The sequence below is a fragment of the Oryctolagus cuniculus genome, chromosome 2, assembly GCF_964237555.1.
Source record: "Oryctolagus cuniculus chromosome 2, mOryCun1.1, whole genome shotgun sequence".
In the NCBI taxonomy this organism is placed as follows: Eukaryota; Metazoa; Chordata; class Mammalia; order Lagomorpha; family Leporidae; genus Oryctolagus; species Oryctolagus cuniculus.
In genome coordinates, this window is record NC_091433.1 from 70,186,688 (window position 1) to 70,204,310 (window position 17,623).

General features: G+C 42.3%; 1 protein-coding gene across 1 annotated transcript; it reads left to right on the forward strand.

Annotated features, from left to right (window-relative positions):
- Nucleotides 1-5,827: 5,827 nt before the first annotated feature.
- Nucleotides 5,828-17,328, forward strand: TRIML1 (tripartite motif family like 1). Its single transcript, XM_002709338.4, has 6 exons — nt 5,828-6,400; nt 6,623-6,718; nt 7,667-7,897; nt 9,275-9,297; nt 9,440-9,537; nt 11,990-17,328. The coding sequence occupies exons 1-6, from the start codon at nt 5,966-5,968 to the stop codon at nt 12,538-12,540; spliced, it is 1,434 nt and encodes a 477-aa protein (XP_002709384.2). The 5' UTR covers nt 5,828-5,965; the 3' UTR covers nt 12,541-17,328.
- Nucleotides 17,329-17,623: the final 295 nt, after the last annotated feature.

Here is a 17,623-nt window from a genome sequence, read left to right on the forward strand (position 1 = left end):
AAAACCTCTGGCTTCCAGATCTTAAAGTACATAAGAATCACTTGGTAGTCTTATAAAGCAGAGAGTGGTGGGCTCCACCCTGCAGAGTTTTTCATTCAGTAGGTCTGAGGTAGGGCCCAAGAGTTTGCATTTCTAACAAGCTCCAGGTGATGCTGAGAACCATCTCAGAGTGCTCAATTAGAACCCTATACCTACTCACTCAGAACGTCTGGAGGCGGGACATATGTTTCTGGTTGATTTTCACCATCCCAAGTGATTCACATGTGCAGCTAATTTAGGGAACCTCTGGGAGACTGGAAGGTTTAAAGAGGAGTTGGGGAATGAGGCATCTAGAAGACAGTGTACTTGCACAAGGCAGAGTAAGTGTGGGATGTCAGTGTTCTGGCCTAACCTGTCACCACAAGCTTTGCTCTGCTGGCAAAGATTTGATTCTTTTGGGGGTGCTCTTCCCCCACATTTTCCTGAAGTCTTCCTTTAGCTCTCCTCAGTTTCAGTCTCATTCACAATAACATTGCCTTGCCCCTTGTGTCACACATCCTTACACATGTCTTAGTTCTACTTGTAGCCAGTCTGCCCAAGGAAACGTACATAGTACCTGATTACTGGCACGGATCCCTACCATTCTGGAATTCCTAGCTATACATAGAAGCCTCATTCTTCCCTAGGGTGCGCCCCACCCATAGTCGCATCCTAGCCAAACATATTTCTGTATGCCTTTGCACGTTGGTATCCAAGAAGGAGCCATGGTGGCAAAGGCGGCTCCAACTCACTTCCACCAGCTCTTTTCACAGCTATGTCGTAAGCTCACCCAGAAGCTGACCTAACTATCTGTGGCTGTGATAGGTGAACACGGGAGGAGCGCCCCCTGGGTAGCACCAGTTACCACTGGGTGGTTGAAGGGGGAGGTTAAGTTAGTTCACCTTCGGCGATGGACTTGACTGGATCCTTGCCCAGCACACCTGCTTTTGGTTGCAGTTTCAAAACCCCTTGATCTGAATATCTGTGTCTCATTGGATTCTGTGGAGAGGGCAGCATAGCTCTGAGTTAAATCATAGACTCAATTAGACTCTGGATCTAAGGCAAATGATATAACTAGACCTTGTTTTTTCATCTGTAAATGGGCCTAAAATTAATGCTTACCCTATAGGGCTTTGACGATTACTTAATTAGTTAGTTAATGTGTGCAAGAATGGTACCTGGCACGAAGTGAGTGATCTACATTTTCATTTATTTATTTATTTGCATGCATTTCATAAATACAACTTTAGGAACATAATAATTCTTCCCACTGTATCCACCCTCTCACCCACACTCTCACCCCTCTTCTTTTTCCCTCTTTTTTTTTTATTAAGATTTATTTGCATCTAACTTTACACAGAGAAGATTAACTCTATTCTAGGTAAAGAGTTCAACACTTTGTATGAGAAAGAAAAAGAAAAGCAAACAAAAAAACAAAAACTAAAAAAACAAAAAAATCTGTTTCTCAATAGTTCAGACAGGGGCTGTTCATGAGAGGTGATGTACATTTGTATCAAGTAGTTTCATGTATTTTTCCTCTAAGTATACATTTTTTGGTGAGAGATAGTCTTGTGAATAAGTATTAAAATTTCCTTAAGCAAAGTAAAAAGTGGGGGCTGGTGCTGTGGTGTAGTAGACTAAGCTTCCACCCACGGCACCGGCATCCCATATGGATGCAGGTTTGTGTTCTGGCTGCTCCACTTCCCATCCAGCTCCCTCCTAATGTCCTTGGAAAGCAGTGGAAGATGGCCCAAGTGCTTGGGCCCATGCACCAATGTGGGAGACCCAGAAGAAGCTCCTGGCTCCTGGCTTCAGATCAGCTCAGCTCTGGCCATTGCAGCTATTTGGAAAGTGAGCCAGCAGATAGAAGATCTCTTTTTCTGTCTTTCCCTGTCTCCATTATTCTGCCTCTCAAATAAATAAATAAATCTTAAAAAGAAAAGTAAAAGGTGAAGTTCATTAAAAAGGCTGGAAGCAAAGTATACACACAAGCATTTGCTTTCCTACCTATAAAGTACTACTCTAATATGGGTAATACTTTATATTGATTTTTAGATCTAGATACATCTCACCACCTAAAACTCAAGAGGTGTTTGACAATTATTGGAGAATTAAGTGAAAATAGTTTCCTAGAAGCAAGACATAGAGCATGTGAACTTTGCACACAATGTGTTTTATTTATTTATTTATTTATTTATTTTTTTTTTTTACAGGCAGAGTGGATAGTGAGAGAGAGAGACAGAGAGAAAGGTCTTCCTTTTGCCGTTGGTTCACTCTCCAATGGCCACCGCGGCCGGCGCTCCGCGCTGATCCGATGGCAGGAGCCAGGTGCTTATCCTGGTCTCCCATGGGGTGCAGGGCCCAAGCACTTGGGCCATCCTCCACTGCACTCCCTGGCCACAGCAGAGAGCTGGCCTGGAAGAGGGGCAACCGGGACAGAATCCGGCGCCCCGAACGGGACTAGAACCCGGTGTGCTGGCGCTGCAAGGCGGAGGATTAGCCTAGTGAGCCCCGGCGCCGGCCAATGTGTTTTATTTTTAATCTACCATTATTACCATTATTCTTTATTGATATTAAATCCTATTCATATGACATTAACTCAATTATTTTTCTCTAATAATCTCAAATATTAGATTTCATATTTACCACCTTCACAAAGGGAAAGAAATTAGACTGTATCTTCTTTCCCATAATTATCCATCCTAAATTTAGATGAGAGGGAGATACAGAAAAAGAGATCTTTCATTTCTCTGTTTCACTCCCCAAATGGCTGCAATGGCCAGGGCTGGGCCAGACTTAATACAGGAGTTAGGAGTTTCATCTGGGTCTCTGATGTTGGTGCAGGGGCCCAAGGATTTGAGCCATCTTTCACTGCTTTCCCAGGCCATAAGCAAGGAGCTGGATCAGAGGTAGAGCACCCAGGAATTGAACTGGTACCCATATGGGATGCCAGTGTTGCTGGCAGTGGCTTAACCCACTGTGCCACAGCACTAGCCCCTCCCCAATACTTCTTTACTGAGAAAATGTTCCAATGGGCATTGTGGAACAGTGATTAAGACAGTATTTGTAGGAATGGCATTGTGGCACAGCTGGCCAACTCTATGAATTTATTTCATCCATGAATGAAACATAGTCAAGGTGTTCAAAGAGATGGTAAAGGAGTCTGCATACCCAAGAGTGACTGTAGCCAGTGACTTCAGATACTTGTCATATCATCACACTGTAATGACAGCTGTCTCATTTCCTTCTGACAGAACTTGAGCAGTATTCATTTCACTGAGATAATTGTAAATTTTCTTCCACTCACAAAACCAGTGTGCTTCAGGGCAATGTGTTGACAAAAGAGAAGAACTAGGAGACAGGAGACTAATTTTCTAGTCTTGATCCTTCCTACTTAGGTAATAAGCAAGTATTAGGGGGTCAACTCAATTAATTAAGCTTCAATTTTCTTTATCATCTGGGAAGGTAGTTGGAATACATGATCTTTTGGCTTCTATCTAGATAGATGGCTATGATTCTATGGTTCTTCTATTTTTTCATTTGAAACTTACTTATGTGGGGAGCAACTTGGACTAGACTAAGTTACTGGAATTAAGACTTATTCTATGCATCTGCTCTCCCACAATATGGCGCTGGGAGAGGAGGAAACAGCTTCTACACAGCTGCCTCCAGTTCAACCAATAAACTGTAGGACCTGCTCCTGATTGGAGGAGAGCAGCGTACTCGGCGTGTGGGTAGCAGAGTTGGGATTGGTGGAAGAGGACTATAAAGGAGGAGAGAGACAACATGCACCAGGAACATCTATCTGAAGGAACACCTGAGGAACACCTGTGCAGCCCCCGAGAGAGCCGGCCGGTGGTGTGCCGCTCCCCCGCGGAAGTGGCAGGGGGAACCGCCATTCCACAGAGGTGAAAGGGACGGTAGCCAACCAGGGAAGAACCAGCAGCAAACCCGGGGAGGGCCGAGCAGACAAAAGAACAACACAGGGTCCTGTGTCGTTCCTCCACGAAGAGGGGGAGCGACAACTTACAGATAAATTGATTCCTGGTTAAGCACAAAGAATTACTCTATTCATAGATAAATAATACATGGTTATTGTGTTACAAAGCTTATACAAGAAAGGAGCTTATTTGGAAGAAGGAAGTAGATGGAACAGATCAGTGTGAATGAAACTTAGAATATACCATTCCTCTATTCCAAATTGGAATACTTGCTCTATGATGTACCATAACTCTGTTATAAGGTTTATTCCAATGATTTTGGTCAATGTTAAAGACTTCTTCTGCGTTTGTTTGGGAGTAATACATTGAATGGAGATGATAGTTCATAAATTCCTTTCTCAGTAGTGGAAGTTAGTGTATTGTAGATTTTTTTTTGCAAGATCCTTTCTTGAAACTAACTACTATCAATATTTTGGAGGTGTGCTATTAATAGCCTAGAAACAACCTAAGCCATATAGGTTTCATGATGTTTTCTGTCTTCCTGTTTAAAATAGTCTGATGTTTCTTTTTCTTAGTTTAAATTCTCATCACAATAATTCATAAATGTTATACAAAGGACATATGATTAAACCATTTTGAATTAGACTCCAGGAAGGTGAGTTTTGACTGGGAGGAAATAAATGGAGGAAGAAGAATTTGGGGCCAGAAATTTTCTTTTTCTCAAAGCTCAAGATAAGAAAACACTCGACATCCTGTTGGGAATCAATGGGAAAGAAGGATTAGTCAGAGACTTGAAAGTCAAAGAAATTAATGGAATAACTTGGATAATGGAGACTCAGGGAAGGTTGCCAAGTTGGAGTGTGACAAGCTGAAAACTGACGTATTAAATGATGAATTTAGTGGGAGAGGCAAAGTGGTCAGACTTTGAGGAAGAGCTTTGTGGTCTCACTTCCTGGCATAGAGTGTATAGAAGGTGGGCCATGACAAGAGCTGACTCATAAGCGCAAGACATGGTGAATTCATAGCATTTCACATTAATTGGAGTGGCTGTCATACATATCATCTCCTCATAAAGCATTTACTTTTTCATAGATCTAAAATAAATGAGTTTCCTATTTCTCTTATTTTCGTTGTTATTTTCATGATGGAGAATAAGAGGTTTGAGAAGTACTAGTTTGGACATTTTCAGAGGTTGAAAGTAAATGAGAAAAATTATACTAAAATATAATTATTCATCTTCTCCACAGAATAATTGCCTCTTGTGGTTATTTCCAAGAAGAATGTTGCCTTAAACACTTTCCATGAAGGCAATGGGTGAGTACTATGGTCTACAGGGTAGAGCAATAGATATAAGCTGGTAATCCATTGTATATCTATCTAAAGTCAAGGGATGCTTTAGCGGAATAGTTCTCGTTTTGTTGGGATGAATAAAATTAAATAAAAATACACAGTACTTGACCAGTTTTATCAAGCAGAGAAAAGGGTAGTGATAGAAGGAATGCATGACTATGTTTTTCTTTTTTCTGTTCTTAACTATGTTTCATTAGTGAAGTTTCCCAAAATACTTGGACCAAATTGTAATTCAGACACTATTAGAGATCATCATAATTCAAATATCTGTATTGGATGACACCAAAATGCTCACCTTCCCAGCCTAAAATCAATGTTTTAATGGTTTTCTGATGCTATTTCTATACAATAATCAACTCTTGAAAGATTAATCTGTTTGGAGCAAATATCCTTAGTTTCTAGCATATGGTTTACACAGAGAAAGATTCAATAAAAGTTTGGGGTTGATGATGAACCCTGTGTACAGGAGTTCCACATTAAGTCATAATTGGCTTTGTGTTGGGAGAGTATATGTGGATTGGTGGAGCCAGGCACAGAGGAAAGTAAGAATTTCCTGTAATAACAACAGAGCAACCGGTCACCCACGTGTTGTTCAAAACAATAGAACTGCAGGAAAGACTTTTCTAATCCCAGAATAGAGGTGTAAGCTTGCCTTGATGTCTATCGTGGAGAAAATGTCTACAGCAGATTTGATGGAGAATCTCAGGGAAGAGCTCACCTGTTTTATCTGCTTAGACTACTTCAACAGCCCGGTGACCACCGAGTGTGGACACAGCTTTTGCCTGATGTGTCTCCTCAAGAACTGGGAGGAACATAATACACCTTTGTCTTGTCCTGAGTGCTGGAGGACCTTGGAGGGCCCCCACTTCCAGCCCAATGAGCGCTTGGGGAGGCTGGCCAACATTGGCAGGCAACTCAGATCCCAGGTGCTACAGAATGAGGATGAACAAGGCAGCTTTGGGAGAACAGCAGCAGCAGCAGCAGCCACTAAGGTGTTCTCTGATGATGAGCAGAGTACAAATTCTTTCTCAACCCAAAGCCATGGAGTAAACAGAGTGTATCTCTCAAGTGAGGCTGAGGAACAACACAAAGTAAGACTGGCTGCTCAGTATAAACTCAGAACATAAATCAGGTTCCATCAGCTATCATAATATTCTCTATTGGTGTCAATCCTGGAGGTCCTGTGCTGCCACCACATCACGAACCTCTGTGGATCCTGTTTCCATCCTTTGGTTTGCAGTTATTTATCTTCGAGGTCCCTTCATGACCTGATGCTCTCCTGGTTTGCCACAGAGAGTTTGTTTCTTTTGCAGGAGAAACTCCAGGAAATCCTAAATCTTTTGCGGAAAAAGAAGAAGGAAGCTCAGATTATATTAACCCATGAGAAGGAGAGAGTGATATTGTGTAAGGTTAGTATCTACCTTGCTCTTAGATCTTATATATGATTGATTCCCTGGAGGGGACCATGGGGGCAGGGTACTTAATGCCAGGAAAACGGGCAATTTTTTTCTGGTATGCAATATGCAATATCCACGCCCACCTCAGCTCATCCACTTGGAAATCTCAAGACTCAGCTCAAATTCCCTCATTCCTAAGCAGACATATTTCCTCCCCTTTTTTGTGCATCTAAGCAACTCTGTGGTTACCTCTATTATGGCTCTGACTACATAACATAGGATGGCAGTGAGTTCTTAAATAGATGATCCCAAATGCTTTCTGGGAAAATACACACTAAAAGAACGAGAAGGGGACATAAAGGCAAAATAGTAGCTTGAATTAAAGCTGAACAACTGTTCAAGGTTAGTTACAGATTTAGATTTGAGCTGCCTAGCACTTAAAGCAAAGAATGAAATGTTTAATTAGCTGTAAAAAATGAGTGGATGTGAGTCTCTCAATAGCTTTTGAGTCCTTAAGTGGTAGTATTTGTGATGTATATTTCTAATCCTAGTAGGTAACCCAAAGCCTCTTTCATCGAATAAATATTTGTTGAATTAATGAGCACACACATTTTTCATAATTTTCCACTTTTATTTTGCTTTATTTTAATTGTAACATTGGTCCCCACCTGTCATTTTATTTATTTATTTTTGTTTTCTTCCAGTAGACTGACAGGCTCCTGAGAGGAGAAATTTTGAGGTTTTGCTTACTATTGTATCGATAGCACATATGCATACTTTCAAAAACACCAAATTCTCCAAACAGGTACTCAGCAAAATAAATGTGTTATTTGTAGGTTTCAAGAATTGTCATGGTGAACTTTGGGTCTTTGTGAGGATTAAACATCTACAGACTTGTGTTTCTGTTACTAACTTTATTATATTGTGTGTGTGTATGTGTGTGTGTGTGTGTTTTGATAGGAAGAGACAAAGACTTGTAAACAGGTTGTTGTGTCAGAATATATGAAAATGCACCAGTTCCTGAAGGAAGAGGAGCAGCTACAACTTCAGCTTCTAGAAAAAGAGGAAAGAGAGAACATGAAGAAACTGAGGGAGAATGAGATCCAGCTGACCCAGCTAATCAGAAGCCTAAGCAAAATGATTGGACAGATTGAGTCTGCATTTCAGAACTCAACTTTAGAATCTTTTGAGGTGAGACTAAAATTTGTAGGTGGATGAGGAAAATTTATAGGAAAAAAAAAACTATACTTTGGGGCCAGCGCCATGGCTCACTTGGTTAATCCTCTGCCTGTGGCACTGGCATCCCATATGGGCGCCGGATTCTGTCCCGGTTGTCCCCCTTCCAGGCCAGCTCTCTGCTGTGGCCCGGGAGTGCAGTGGAGGATGGCTCAAGTCCTTGGGCCCTGCACCCGCATGGGAGTCCAGGAGAAGCACCTGGCTCCTGGCTTCAGATTGGCACAGCGCCGGCCATGGCGGCCATTTGGGGGGTGAACCAACAGAAGGAAGACCTTTTTCTTTGACTCTCGCTCTCTCTCTCACTGTCTAACTCTATCTGTTAAAAAAAAAAAAGGAAAAAAAAAAAAAAAAACTATACCAGCTCATAGAATTCAAGGCATAGGAAATAAATTTTCCTGTGTTCACTTGAAAGAAACTAAGTTCTAGCCCCGAAGTAATATTCCTAAATAACTGATATTCTACACGCCGGTAAAGTCTTGAAGAAAAGGTGGAAATAACAGAAGAGTTTCTATCCCAAACAAGCCTGATAATCATTCCATTTTTTTTTTTTTTCTGTACCTACCTCTTTGCAACCTCAGCTTTATCAAATATTTTTTATTAAGTTCATTGATTAGCATTTACTACAAGCTGGGTACATTAATCTTCATGATGTCTTGATGAAGCTAAGTTTTAGTATGATACAGGCTACAGGTGATTGAAAGCCACAGATTGAAGTTATAGCAGTGTTTATTTGATCATTCACATCCATGGCAGTGAGGTAATTTGCCTCTGAAATACCTACTTGGTGGTAGAGCCCAGATGTTCTGTGCACTGAGCCCATTTTCCTCACCATTTTTGCTTTACTGCCTTTCTTGGCTATTGTTTTCTCTGGGACCTTCTTAAATTTTTAAACCATGTGAGTCATCTTCAGTTTCAGATCTGTTTCCTGGACCAGTTCTGGAAAATGCTACTTTTTAATTCAGTGTCTTTCAAACTAACTACTCCTGCCTTATTCAGGCTTAGTCTGGATTCTCACTGGGTAATTTTCTCTGGCTCCCTAAAGTACTGAATAATGAGATATAGTTTGGCTCCTTGATCAGTTACAGGCTTTCTTGACAACATCATGAGAAAAATAAAAAGATGAGGTTTTCTGTAGTCATTGGGAGAAATATCCAATGTTCAACCAAACCACCTCTAGAGGAAATTAGGGATTTTTTTTCCTACTATATTTCCTTCTATGTAAGGTGTAGTAGGGCCATGGGAAGCAGATTCCGTGAATTTTGCAAAGGATCAGATTTTTGCTCGTGATAAGAATGCACAAACACTATAATCATTTTTCTCTTCTGCCCTCAGGAAGTGAGAGGAGCACTGGAAAGGTAAGTGTCCATCTGCATTCAGTTACGTAAGATACGGGAATCTGGTGGTGATGGAATAGATTACGAATGAGGTGGGCTTGTCACGTTGGAGCAGGGTGTGCCGTCTGGGCCAAGGTGAGCATGTGTCACCATTCTTTTGTAGGAGCGAGACACTCTTGCTTCAGTGTCCAGAGGCCACCACCACAGAACTGAGTCTGTGCCGCATCACTGGAATGAGGGAGATGCTAAGAAAATTCAGCTGTAAGTCGATTTGTCGAACCTTCTGAGATGTCCAGAGTTAACTTCAGGATATGTTAAGTGATCACTACTAGCCCTTGGGCTGCTTCTTCTAATGTAAAATGTTCATCCTACGATGCTAGGGCCTCAGGTATCCCGAGCCAGCAGTATGCACCAGGGAAGGCGGGGCCACAGAACGTTTCTGTGTTTGGGCAGAAAGAAGCAGTGAGACGTGACTGATGTTCTTTTAAAATCTTAATTTATTTGAGAGAGGGAGGGAGAGAACGAGAGAGCTCCCATCAGTCGGTTCATTCCCCAGATCTCTGGGAGCTTGGAACACACAGTGGCAAGGACCCAGCTCCTTGAGATATCCCTACTGTCTTCCTTCACATGCATTAGCAGGAAGCTAGTACCTGGAGCGGAGCATGGACTCGAACCCAGGCAATCTAACAGGGCATGTGGGCATCCAGAGCAGCATCTTAACCGCTGGCCTGGACTGATGGTTCATCTGTCATTGTTTGCTTTTTAAGGAGTCTGGATGTTTTGTTTTTAGTGTTCTGTTTTGTCTGTCCCATCCCTTGCACATGTATGGGTTCATGTGAATGCATACACACACACACACACATGCACGTGTGCTTACCCTTCATGTAGAGGTTTCTTCTTTTATAGCTCTGTTCCTGTTAAGACAAAATTCAATTTAAACTCTTCAATCTCAGTGAAGGAACATCCAAAGAACTCTATCCTTTGAGAACGTTTTAGATATTCAGATGGGCTACGATTCTCAGCTTTTACCTTGTGGACAATCTGACCTTTAGAGGCAGGCCTAAAGAGCTTTGGACCCGCTAGATGTTTGTTAAGTAACTACTATGTACGATGCTATTTGGCTCTGAGCTTGCTATGATGATGAGTAAGACAGGTGTTACCTTTGCTTTTGGACAGTGAAAATGAAGAGACAGGTATCAATATTACAGATAATTAGTTATGATTGGAAATTGGTCTATAAATAAAAGTATGAAATTATGTGACCGGGGCACCTAATTTTATGTGGACAGGCAGTAAACATTGGAAGCCCTTCTGTGACTTCCTCCCTGTGTCACTGTGAAGTGCTGTCTTACCACGTGCTTCATCAGATAGTCAAAGGGGATTGCACTCAGAGGAGGCTGCACCTCAACATGACACAATGAAAAATGCTGATTAGGAGTTGCAATTCAAGCACTCAGTAACTTTGAGTCTTGGTGAAGCTTCCTAACCTTTCTGAGCCTGTTATCCTTTTCTATTTAAATGGAAAAATTTATAATGCTTAAATGAGAATGTACAGAGGCTGCTTGGCATGGGAGTCAATGCTGTAGCTCAGCGGGTTAAACTGACACTTGCGATGCTGGATTCTCATATTGGAGGGCTGCTTCAAGTCCCAGCTGCTCCTCTCCCCATCCAGCTCCCTGCTGTTGTGCCTGTAGGGTAGTAGAACATGACCCAAGTACTTAGTGCCCTGCCACTCATGTGGGAGACCTGGATGGAGTTCTGGGCTCCTGGCTTCAGTCTGCACCAACCCATGTGGCCACTTGGGGCATGAACTAATGGATAGAAGGTCTTTTAAATTTTTTTTTTCTCTCTCTCAGTCTCTCTCTCTGTCACTCTTCCTCTCATAAATACATAAAATCTTTTTTTTTTAAAAAAAAAGAAGTCGCTTGGAACATAGGGAGGAATTTACAAATGGTAACTGCTCACATTCTCTCCCACTCAGATGGAGAACAAGAGCCCACCCTGGCTGACATGAATACAAACAACAAAGGTGTCCCTGTGAGCACAGGCAGCTGCCATCTAAAGCTGTCTTCCAACAGCACAGCTTCACTCTCCTATCAGAGATTTCTCTCCCCTCCCAGCAGGCTAAATAGTGCTCCTACTTGACTCTTCTCTGTTTCCCTCTAGGGGTTTCTCTGTTTTGTGCAGCAGTAAAAGAAGAGCTCAGAGATTCTGTTTCAAACAACCCTCCCCCCTTCCATTATACTCACGTAAATTACATTCCTTTTTTTTTTTTTTTTTGACAGAGTGGCCAGTGAGAGAGAGAGACAGAGAGAAAGGTCTTCCTTTGCAGTTGGTTCACCCTCCAATGGCCGCCGCGGCCGGTGCGCTGCGGCTGGCGCACCGCGCTGATCTGATGGCAGGAGCCAGGTACTTGTCCTGGTCTCCCATGGGGTGCAGGGCCCAAGCACTTGGGCCATCCTCCACTGCACTCCCTGGCCACAGCAGAGAGCTGGCCTGGAAGAGGGGCAGCCGGGACAGAATCCGGCGCCCTGACTGGGACTAGAACCCGGTGTGCCAGTGCCGCAAGGCGGAGGATTAGCCTATTGAGCCACGGCGCCAGCCACATTCCTAAAATATAGGACTAAATGCTAAGAATTTAATTAAAATCCAGCACATATAAGAGGCTTTTCAAGAATGACACAGGAGGATTCATTCTTTTCTCACCTTGCAGCGGATATAACTCTGGATCCAGCCACAGCCAATGCCTATCTAGTCTTGTCTGAGGATCTGAAAAGTGTACGATATGGAGCAACCAGACAACAGTTACCTGACAACCCGGAGAGATTTGACCAGTCTGCTACTGTGTTGGGCACTCAGATCTTTACCTCTGGGAGACACTATTGGGAGGTGGAAGTGGGAAACAAGACAGAGTGGGAAGTGGGCATCTGCAAGGACTCAGTGAGCAGAAAGGGGAATCTCCCAAAGCCCCCTGGGGACCTATTCTCACTCATAGGTTTGAAAATTGGAGATGATTACAGTCTTTGGGTCTCATCACCCTTAAAAGGCCAACATGTCAGACAGCCGGTGCACAAGGTTGGTGTTTTCCTAGACTACGAATCTGGACATATAGCATTCTACAATGTGACAGACGAGTCCCTCATCTACAGTTTCCCGCCAGCCTCTTTCCAAGAGGCTCTCAGGCCTATCTTTTCCCCTTGCCTCCCAAATGAAGGGACAAATACAGACCCTCTCACCATCTGCTCACTGACCAGCCATGCCTGAGGAATGCCCTGACCTTCTGAGAACATGGTCTAAGACCAAAAATGACTGTTGATTAAGATGATTAATGTGTTAGCACTATGTACATCAGGTGGTCTGAACAACTCTCCTCCCCAAGAGTTTCCATTGACTTGAGCCCTCATTGAACAACCAAATTAGACAATCAACTTCAACATCACTAGGAGAATCCTGTTCAGATCCTGTGGTGTTAACCAAATTCATTATCCAGACTACCCCATGTGTGTGCTTGTCACTCAAACCATGGAGATAGAACTAGCCTTCGCTACCTTGTATTCCACTGTCTTAGGCCAATCTTAAAAATACATGCCATTTTTTGCAAGTGTATTTATTCATTGACTCTTATTTTTTAAAAAAAAATTATTTATTTATTTAAAAGGCAGTTAGAGAGAGAAAGAGAGAGGAAGAGACAAAAAGATCAGTCTTTCACTTGCTGGTTCACCCCCCAGATGGCTGCAATGCCAGGGCTGGGCAAGACCAAAGCCAGGAGTCAGGACTTTCTTCCAGGTGTCCCACATGGGTAGCAGGAGCCCAAGTACTTGGGCTATCTTCCGCTGCTTTTCCCAGGCCATTAGCAGGGAGCTGGATGGGAAGTGGAGCAGCCAGGACACGAACCAGCACTCATATGGAATGCTGGCATTGTAGGTGGCGGCTTTACCTGCTATGCCACTATAGTGGCCCCTTCATTGGACTCTTAAATGCTGTGTCTTTGTCCTGTGTACAGAGCTCCGTAGGCTGGGGCAACCCAATCTCTCCAGATCTCTGGTGCATGTCTTCTGCTCTCCATGGTGAGTGAGAGGGGCTCAAGACTCAGCCTGCTCTCTGAAAAGTCACTTTTCCTCCCATCCCATGAGGCCTAGCGTATTCACACTGAGCAACACTCATGTGTTCAGAATTCTGCAAACATTGGTGTGAATATTATCACTTGTGTTACTTAATCACAAGAGACTGGAACCTTCTGTTGTTCATTAACAGAAGACAACAGAGCAAAGTCTCAATTCAGTACATATATCATGTTAATGGACACCACAGGATTTCATTTAGTCTTCCTATAAGATTATTTCCTGTGCTTTTGCTCTTTGTGTTGAGAAGATTTTCAATCCCTGGAAGGTCAAATGAAGCCACTCTCCTATCTCAGAAAGTCAGTGTTTATCAGGGCGGTGGTGTCCGGCTGAGCTCCTTTTGCTGACCTCTAAGTGCATTCTGGTAGGTAGAGGTCTGATTTCATGTGTCTCATTCTTCCCTCTTCCCCACCCTGTTCTCACTGGTGTGTCCCCGCAGGTGTTTTTTTTTTGTTTTTTTTTTTTTAATGGAATTCTGCTTTGCTTGCACTGCACTGCAGAATTTCATCAGTCAGTGGGGATTTTCTTTACCTCCTCCCACCACTCAGATAAGTCAGAGTCATAAAGCAGACAAGACAACCGATAAGATTTAACCAACCAACACACAACAGCCTAATTACTAGGGATTTTGGGGAAAAAGTTCATCACAGAATTTTCTTTTTTTTGTTTTAATTCTTTTTTTTTTTTTTTTTTTTTTTTTTGCCTTTGTGACTTGAAGATTAGGATGTGGGGACATTGACCATTGAATGTGTTAATCAGCACACAAGGCCATAGAGAGAGATCACCAGGTAATTCAGTTTATTTTAGAGTTTGTATTCATCCTCCTCATTGATCCAAATCTGTTTTCTCCTTCAGCCTTACACATTTTTACCCTGTATTTCAAAGGCAGGGACGCAGATATGAAACAGTCTTAGGATCCCAGAAAATGCCCTCTTCTGTCTTCTGTATTTATCATTTGATATTTCACCCTGACAGCACACACAGAATCAGAGAACTGTACAGCACAATCCGACACCACTTTGCTTCCCATTGGCTATTTTATTAGATAGACCTTATTCATTTTTGACCTCAGAAGGGCTGGCATTATGGTGCAGCAGGTTAAGCTGCAGCTTGGGGTGCCTGCATCCCATATTGGAGTGCTCTCTGCTAACGCACCTGTGAAACAGTAGGTGGTGGCTCAAGTACTTGAGTCCTTGCCACCAACATGGGAGAGCTGGGTGGAATTCCTGGCCATTGGCTTCGGTCTGGCCCAATCCCCGTTGCTGTGGCCATTTCTGGGGAGTGACATGGCAGATGGAAGATCTCTTTTTCCCTCTCTGTCACTCTGCCTTTCAAACAAATAAGTAAATCTTAAAAAAAAAGAAAAGGCTAAGAAGCAGATTATAAAAAGTAAACACCAAATATTTGGAATATTTATTCCTCTTTTTTAAAGATTTATTTTATTTATTTGAAAAGTAGAGTTATAGAGAGATCTGCAGGGGAGGGGGAGAATCTCTTCCATCTGCTGGTTCTCTCCCGAGTGGCGCAATGGTTAGTGCTGGGCCAGGATGAAGCCAGGGGCCAGGAGCTTCTTTTGGGTCTCCCACAAGTACTTGGACCATTTTCCACTGCTGTCCCAGGTGCATTAGCAGGAGATAGATCAGAAGTGGTGCTGCCGGGATAAGAATCGGCACCCATGTGGGATGCTGGTGTTGCAGGCAATGGCTTTACCTGCTAGACCACAACGTTGAACCCTATTTCTCCCTCAACCATTAAAAAAAATTACTCTTCTGTGTTAAAGCATATAGAAGTGTTAAAGTGAAATGGTATTTTAATTTAGTGTGTGTTGCATTTAATTGTAGTGGAATTCAGGTGATAACTCCTTTTTTCTTTGTTGTCTCAAAGGGATTCACACCGCTAAGGAAATTAGCCCATTTATCTTTCTAGCAAAGCCATCCTGAATGGCTCTCTTCGTTGCACCATTGCCTACACTGGGCCTGCCACAGATTTTGGGTGTGTGGGGAAGACTTAGTCTATACCACTTTTACTCTTCTGGCTTTGCATGAATAACCATGAAAAAGTTGTGAGAAATTTTTCACTGAAGATTTCCACATACAATCCCCAAGCCAAACAGACATGGTGGTGAGGATGCAAATGAGGGTGATCAGAACGGAGCATGGAAGGGCCTGGGTCTCTCTGTCCAGGCCTTTGGAAAAGGACATTTCCTCAGATAGGAACAGTGCCCCGTGTGGAACCTGCCACCACCATTCCTTCAGCTGTCCTTTTGTTTTCTGTTTTACTTCCTTATTTTCTCCCCTAGACTCCCACACTTACCCTTTGTGGAGTGGATAATTTCTTCAGGAGTGGCAGTTCCCAAGTAGCCTCTTATTCACTGGGCATTAGGAAAATCAAATCTAGAGTCGTAGCAATTTTCTTCTCTACTTCTCCCCTCCAGCTAGAAGAAAGGAAAAATGTCTAGTTCTGAGATTAGAGGACATCAAGATTGACCTTCTACATTGCATAACAATTTGACTAGCTTGTTTTCCGACTTTCCTTCTTTGTCCTTGAACAGCTTAAAAAATACATATCTTGCCTTGAAATGTAATTGACAAATCAAACTGCTTAGATCTCTAGGTAAGGCCTTCACCCAGTCATCTGGTCTTATTATCGCCATTCCCATCTCTGGTATGACGTAATTCAACCTATGATGGTTAGAGAGTATTGGTACCTTATCTAACTTTGGATTGCTTTACATCACTCTCTTGCACTAATTAACTCAAGAATGTGCTCAGTCCACTTTTTCATGTTCTTAAATTTCTCCCTGGGCCTGTACCTTGGAGGGAGGGATGGGAGCCAAACAACAGACCACAGTAAGAAAAGGGACAAATGCAGAAATGAACAAAGGGTAAAATAAAAATCAAGTGGGATCTCACTACATTGCCTATATTTTGGTGTGTATCTTTTTAGGTGTTGTTTCTTATGTATGTATATTTGTAGCAAAATAAAAATTAATATTACCTCAGCATTACTTAGTGGACCTCTTTCATATTACTAGATATTTCCTGACTGTGAATTTTTCATCCCTACATTTATAAGCTTGTGTCTTTGAAGAAACATCACAGTTATTAAATTACATTTATCACATACAAATGTTTACACTTGAAAATGATGCAATATTATCTAGTATATAATCAATATTAAAAATTTTCCATTTGTCCTGGTAATGTTCTTTACAGCTATTTTTTTTTTCAGTCTTCCAGCATCTAGGAGTAATATAGGAGCATGTATTGAATTTAATTGTCTCTGAAAATACAATTTTTAATGGGAGTAATATTTCATTGTTTGACTGTCTCTAAATTTATTTAATCCTTCCCCTACTGTGGTACATTCAGATGAACACAAGTGCATACAAACTTGGGTGTATCTATTTCCCAAGCGTGTCTCCTGCAGACAAGAAAGCTCTTTGTGGATTCTGGAGCCATGTGCTTGTCAAAGTTCTTCGTGCACTGCAGGTGATCCCAAAATTCACATTTCATACCAAAGAGCAGACACACTAGCTTTGAGACAGGTGAACAAACATGTTTTCTCCTACTCTCTTTGCCAAAAGCATTGATCTTATTTTCTCCAAAAAGACTATTCTGGGAAGAATTGGGTAATGTCTGGGTGTTGAAATCAGTCATCCCTTGGTTTCAATGCTTGACTTTACTGCATAATAGCTATTTTAACTTTCACAAGTTACTTTAACGCTCAGAGTTGAAATACCTACTTGCCGTGACCATTACGTGAGAACACATAAAAGCAACTAATGAGTTGGGCACAATAGCTTTCTGTAAGTTCTCCCTTCCCCTATTAAAGGCTCCATTTTGTAATTCCTCCCAGAAGGCACAGAAAAGTCACAGGATGTTGGGGTAGGGTGCGGAGAACACAGACATTTAAGTGTTTGAAAGAATTCTAGGGTTTTTTTTTAAGGGGTAAAGGTGCTAATATAAAAATCAGCTGAGGGGGCTGATGTTGTGATGTTGTCACAGCGATTAAGCTGCTGCTTAACATCCACACTGGAGTTCCTGCTCCACTTTTTTTTTTTTTTTTTTTTTTTTTTTTTTTTTTTGACAGAGTTACTGACAGAGAAAGACAGAGAGGAAGGTCTTCCTTCCGTTGGTTCATTCCCCAAATGGCCGCCACGGCCTGCACTACGCCAATCCGAAGCCAGGAGCCAGGTGCTTCTTCCTGGTCTCCCATGCAGGTAC

Bases quoted from the DNA above. Each gene is read 5' to 3' on its own strand.
- TRIML1 (XM_002709338.4), top strand. From the start codon at position 5,966: ATGTCTATCGTGGAGAAAATGTCTACAGCAGATTTGATGGAGAATCTC. The intron at 6,401-6,622 runs GTAAGACTGGCT...TTTCTTTTGCAG, and splicing joins AGGCTGAGGAACAACACAAA to GAGAAACTCCAGGAAATCCT. The intron at 7,898-9,274 runs GTGAGACTAAAA...TTCTGCCCTCAG, and splicing joins CAACTTTAGAATCTTTTGAG to GAAGTGAGAGGAGCACTGGA.